This window comes from Eurytemora carolleeae, unplaced genomic scaffold, assembly GCF_000591075.1.
Source record: "Eurytemora carolleeae unplaced genomic scaffold, Eaff_2.0 scaffold174, whole genome shotgun sequence".
Taxonomy (NCBI): Eukaryota; Metazoa; Arthropoda; class Copepoda; order Calanoida; family Temoridae; genus Eurytemora; species Eurytemora carolleeae.
Genome location: NW_019396888.1, coordinates 58,919 through 64,918, shown reverse-complemented (window position 1 = coordinate 64,918; position 6,000 = coordinate 58,919). Strand labels below are relative to the sequence as shown.

At 30.8% G+C, this 6,000-nt stretch overlaps 1 protein-coding gene across 1 annotated transcript in view; it reads left to right on the top strand.

Moving 5' to 3' along the window:
• The first annotated feature begins 528 nt into the window (after window positions 1–528).
• Window positions 529–6,000, top strand: part of LOC111709787 (flocculation protein FLO11) — a 36,367-nt gene continuing 30,895 nt past the window's right edge. Inside the window, exons 1-4 of the mRNA XM_023483694.1 lie at window positions 529–583; window positions 1,052–1,185; window positions 3,773–3,852; window positions 5,763–5,833. Coding sequence (XP_023339462.1) covers window positions 565–583; window positions 1,052–1,185; window positions 3,773–3,852; window positions 5,763–5,833 — 304 coding nt within the window. The 5' untranslated portion in view covers window positions 529–564. The remainder of the gene's footprint in view (window positions 584–1,051; window positions 1,186–3,772; window positions 3,853–5,762; window positions 5,834–6,000) is intronic.

Genomic DNA, 6,000 nt, shown 5'->3' with positions numbered 1-6,000 from the left:
CAATTTTTCTGTTTGGGAATACAGCAAAAAGTGTCACAAAAAACATCAAACGAAAAATTTTTTTCTTAAAGTAATCTTTTTTCTTTTGAAGATGATAGACGATAGTTTTAAGATTTTTTTTTAAAATCTTCGTTTTAAAACGATCACCTATAAAACAATCGTTAAGTGACCATCCCTATTTGCAGGTCGTCCTATAAGTGTCATGTTCATTTAGACACAATTTATCTATCAACCTGCAATACATATTTTCAAACCGCGCACATCTGCCCCTTTAGTAAAAGTAAATTAAACCTATATAAAGCATAAAGTCTGACCACGTCAACCTTGTCGCACCAGCTGGTCCTGTCCATAGAGCTAGATACAGTACAAACTGGGACCGGAGAGGTTGACCAGGCTCGGAAATTCAAATGTACTACGGCTGCCCGTGAACTAAAATCCTATATATTTAAATCTCTGTAATTTTTTTTCTAGAATATGAATTTGACCCTTTTGTATAGAAATATTTATAATTTCTCTATTTTCAGAATATTGGTTTTAAAAGATGAGGAAAAATCACAATCAAGCATGAAAGTGAATTTTACAGGTAATAAACAAAAAAAAGATGTGATTAAAGGGATTAAAAGCATAATTTTAAGTGACCCACTCTGCAAAAATGAAAATGACTGATTCATAAGTATACCCAAAAAGCTTTGTCTGATTAATTGTATAATCTATCAATGTTCATAATTTTAAAAACTTCTACTAAAGAAAGACATAAAGAAATAATTAGAATAAAACGATTTTAAGTCTAGAAAAACTACAACATCTTTATCATTATTAATCATATTATGGTTTAAAGCACCGTAGTTAACCAGGCATTGCCATCTTTGCAAGGAGAGTCACCTAAAAACCATAAGTCAAATTGCTTACAGTCCCCTTTAAGTCGAATAGTAATTTATTAAAAATGACAGTTTAAAGAGACCCTCCCCATATTTTCAAGTTTCGGATTTTGTTAATGTGAGGTTTATTCAAAACTACGTCATCGCCCCTTTAAAATCATTTTATAAACTAGATTGGTATGTTACGTCAGCTGTGCCGGGTCGGTACTCCACTGCCGCGGATTTGGAGCAGGAAACGAAGACGACAGGATTTCCAAACCAAACCATCAACTGTTCACAGGCCGGGATCCAGCTGTTGGATCCAGAGGTAGGATATCTTGAATTAGTTAAGAAAACCATGTTTTGATCATGAAACCCTCAAAACCTCACTTATTTACCTAAAAGATAATTAAAAAAAAAATTTTCAAATTTTTAACTTTTCAAAAATCTTATTTTTCATTTAGTTTTCATAAAAGTTAAAATTGATTAAAAAAAATAAAAATGTGACAAGCTTTCAAAGTTTATGATTAAAACTGGAAAATCTTTAAAGCAAATTTTGGTTTGATTAAAATAAAATACTTTTCTTACAAACCAACACATCTTTCACTTTACATACACACATCTACTGAGTGCTGAGGACGTTCGGACTTTTTTAAAAATTGTTCCGTTCCGTTCTAGAACGAGGGCCTTTAGCTATCGTTCGTTCTTTTTAAAATCGTTCCATCCACGTTACTTTCCATTCCGTTCTTGGTGTTTTTTAGTCGAGAAAGAACTAACTTTCCCCAGGAACGACACCCAGCCCTACATATAAGTCAAATTATGTTAAGGAAGGTTGCAGAAACTCCTAGACTTTTGAAAAAAATTAATGTAGCTTTTCAGCACTGACCTAGACAGAAGGAGAAAAATTATTCTATGCAACATTTCTGACACGACTTTACGACATCGTAGCTCCTCTAGTTTTGATTTAAAGCGCAAGTGTGAGTTTCGCAGAATAGAATATAAAAAATACATACGATAGATCTTTAATAGATCTTTAAAACATAATATCCCAACCTTACATTCGATCTACTTTAGTTTGACGTACTTTATTGGTCGATAAATTTATTCATATGTTAACTACCTTTCCTGAACATTTATGTGCTGTATTGTGGTAAAAAGTTTGGCGATTCTCTCAGCGAAACGGTAAAATTATACAATTCTAAGTATGTACTTTCATTTAATACTTTAAGCCAACAATTGACCTTTATTAACAGTGGGTATAAGAAATTTCTGAATCCGTGTTCCTTGTCAAAGGTACTGTAAGCAAAATTTCAATCAACCCTGAGCTGGGAACTTTTAAATGGTGGATATCGGGATTAATCCTTGATCCATTCTTTTACTTAATTTCCAGATTAAATAATGCTTGTTCTCCTCTTGTTATTAATCTCCAGATTAATTAAGCGATCGGGATTAAGGATATCCCATTCTTAAGTTTTCAGCTCTGGAAAGATAGTAATGATCGATTGACAGAGATTCTACTTCTAAAACCTAATTACTTTCAATTGTGGGTTTCTATTAAAAGTGACTGGCGCATTTCTACATACATGAAACACTTTTAAACCTTGAAAACGACAAAAAAATTTCATGTAACGGATCGGATAGGGTTTCAAGAGTAATGCCACGACTCGGGCATTGCCGGCCAACTTTACATGTATGGTCACTTGAAATTACACTTACAGTTCCCCTGTCCTTTAACATTTCATGTTTTGTGAACGAACCGTAGTTTTTTAAACTCTATTAACAAACTTGAAAGGGATTGTGAACTTATTACCTAAAAAAAGGATAATTTACTAGGCTTCTTCCGAACATATTTAAAGTAAATCGGTTAATACAAAAATTTACCAGAAATGGTTTATCTAAATACAATTCTGAAAGGCAATTTACGACAAAGTTCAATTAATCTTCAAAGTTTCAAAACCAAATGGAGAACATATTTTTTAACTTAACCTTACTTAATTTAATAGTTAGTAAACAATTAGATCGCAATTTGAGCAATTATACAAAATGATCACGTTCTCTCTTTTATAAGTTTATATAGGCGGATGAAATAAAAAAGTATTAAAATGAAAACTATGCTGTAAAGATTGTTGAATTACATAGACAAGCACTCGATTGATTTCAAGTTGAAGAAACCGCCAGTCTAGGCTGAATTAGTTTGGACCAAATTAGAATTATTTATATCAAGGGTTTTAACATTTCATTCTCCTAATTTGTTTAACTTTCCTGTTTCGGGTTTAAAAATTTCATCTTATTCCCCTTTCAACATTTCATGTTTTTGCAATCATGCCTTACTGCATTCAAACATTTATTTTCGGGGATTAAGGAAAAGTCATTTTGGATTGGCAATGACATTTTTACAGTATATTTTAAATACCACTTTAAATATTTGCTCAGCTTTTGTTGCAACTGATTCGTATTTATCTATACATGTATTATGTAAATTTTAAGATGTCTCCTCAAAGCGGTTGTAGGCGATTATATCAATACAATGAAGAAGACTTTCTAGTTCAATTTTTATTTTTTTCAATTTTTTTAAAACGTGGATACAAGAAAAAATCTAAATGAAGTTTTATAGTTTAGAAAATAGATAAAAAGAGAGTAGGATGGGGGGGGGGTTATATTTGTCACAAATTAAAAACTTTCGTCAACTTTTCAAAAGGAATGAGCTCAGCACTTTTATCTTGTTTCAATTGTTTGTATTGCAAACTTCTTGCTAAATTTTTCTAATTCTGAAAAAGTTAATGTTTGTTTGAGTCCAATATGTTACTAAAACATTTTGTAGAAAATTCATACAAAAAAATGAAAAATCTACGAAATTTTCTTACAAAAAAATACTTTTTAATATTTTGTTGATGCATAATTATTTTTTTTTTCAGAGCCTGGGTTCCTTAATTCCTCTTGGACTAATCTGCCTCGTTGTTACTTTTGGAAATATCTTGGTGATATCAGCTGTTAGGAACACATTAATTCATTTATTCATTCATTCATTCCTTTCATCCTACCATAATTTCTTACATTCTCTGCTCCATTCATTGATCCTTTCAGTTCTGTTGATTTTAGCTTATAATTATCAATAATTATGCTTAATTGACATAAACATGCAATAAATATATCCAGAGGACTAAATCTAAATCAATGTTCAATTATGATAATTTCCTCCATTGTTTCTGTAACAAAAAACGCAAGTCATTTTTAAATATAACCCACATTTGGAGATAATTAATTTTTAAAGTTTAAAACGTTATGTTCACCTTAATTTAAAGCTTTTAAGGGTACTGTTGTAAATTGGACTAAAGAGGGTTGCTCTTGAAACTTTACGTATCACTACAGTGCCTATATTTTAGAAGGGACCACTGTATAGTTTCCATTCATTTTAGAACGAAAGTCCTGATTGGAAATTAATTAATGAATTACCTGTTCTTTAATAGATTAATTAATTGCTCTAAGAAAACTTAATTGGAAAAATAAATCAAAAAGGGGAATTGCAACATTGACTCTCACGGCTTATCTTGCATAAAACATATTTAGTAAATGTATTTTTACTGGAAAGTGTTAAATACACATTTTATCAACTTTTAACAAACATTACTGACCCATGGTTTCCTCTGTCTGATTAAGTATGAATTAGATTTACATGTTTTTGTTTCTTAAAACTGTTTATTTTTCTTTGCGGGTTCTCTTCGATAAAAACTTCTACCTTTTTATCAGATCAAGGTTTCAAGTGTACAGTCGTAAATCGAGCATTGTCATCTGTGCATGGAGGAGCACTTGAAAATAGGCGTACAGTCCCTTTAATAACGTTTTTTTCTGAAAAGGTAATGTTTAAGTTTTAGTATAAAATATATATTATAAAGCGAGGGTTTGGTACAAAATGGAAAATAAGAGTGTCTTATCCTCCCACTAATGCAGACATAATACATTATACCATTAACTTCTTTTTGGCAGTTTTCATTTAATATTTTAGTTAAATATTATAACTTATTTTTAATATGATATGTTCAATCGTATCTCTATGGATTGACTTACGGAATTCTGATCCAGAAAAAAACAAAGGAAATTGTCAAATTAATCAACTTTTCATGATAAACAACAATATCTTACACATTTTTGATCAAATCAAAGTATAAAGGGTGCATTGTGAATTATACATAGAAATAACGTTAATTGAAATAAAAAACGACAGTTCCTTAATACACAAAATGTGTGGACAACTTTACACTTAATTTGACCCGCACTTAGCTATTTCTTTAAAGCGATATTTCTCAATATTATTATATTAAGATAAACGTAATACTCATAATGTCCTAGCTTGGGAATCCAACGCTGCTCAGGTTTCTGATTCTCATAGCTACTCCCGTGGTTTAACCCGCACTTGAACCATTTTACCGGGAAACTAAATTTTCGCATTTAAAGTCGACCCACTCAGCTTAGAATATTAAAACCAAGCTAAGATCATCCCCGTGGGTCTCCGAGTTCCCCAATCATAATTAGCGGAAAATCGGTCCAGGGGTTCCTGAGTTATGATCGGACCAAAAAAAACAGCCGGATAAACAGAGATTACAAATTTTTATAAATATATATATGAAGTACTCAGTTTATTATTCAATCAAAAAAACAGATAATGAATAAATGAAATGAGTTATTGAATAAATGAATAAATGTAATGAGTTATATGAATAAATGAATAAATGAATTGAGTTAATGAATAAATGAAATGAGTTATTGAATAAATGAATTAATGAAATGAGTTAATGAATTAATGAATAAATGAAATGAGTTAATGAATAAATGAATAAATGAAATGAGTTAATGAATAACTAAAATGAGTTAATGAATAAATGAAATGAATTAATGAATAATGTGCAGAATATCATCTAAACTAAGAGGCGCAACTAACTTGCTGATAGTATCATTAGCGGTGGCAGATTTACTACTAGGTAAGTTGTTCAGTTGTCTAGCTGTCTAGTTGTCAAGTTGTCTAGTTGTCTCGTTGTCTAGTTGTCTAGTTGTCTAGTTGTCTAGTTTTCTTGTTGTCTAGTTGTCTAGTTTTCTAGTTTTCTAGTTGTCTAGTTGTCTAGTTGTCTAGTTGTCTAGTTGTCTAGTT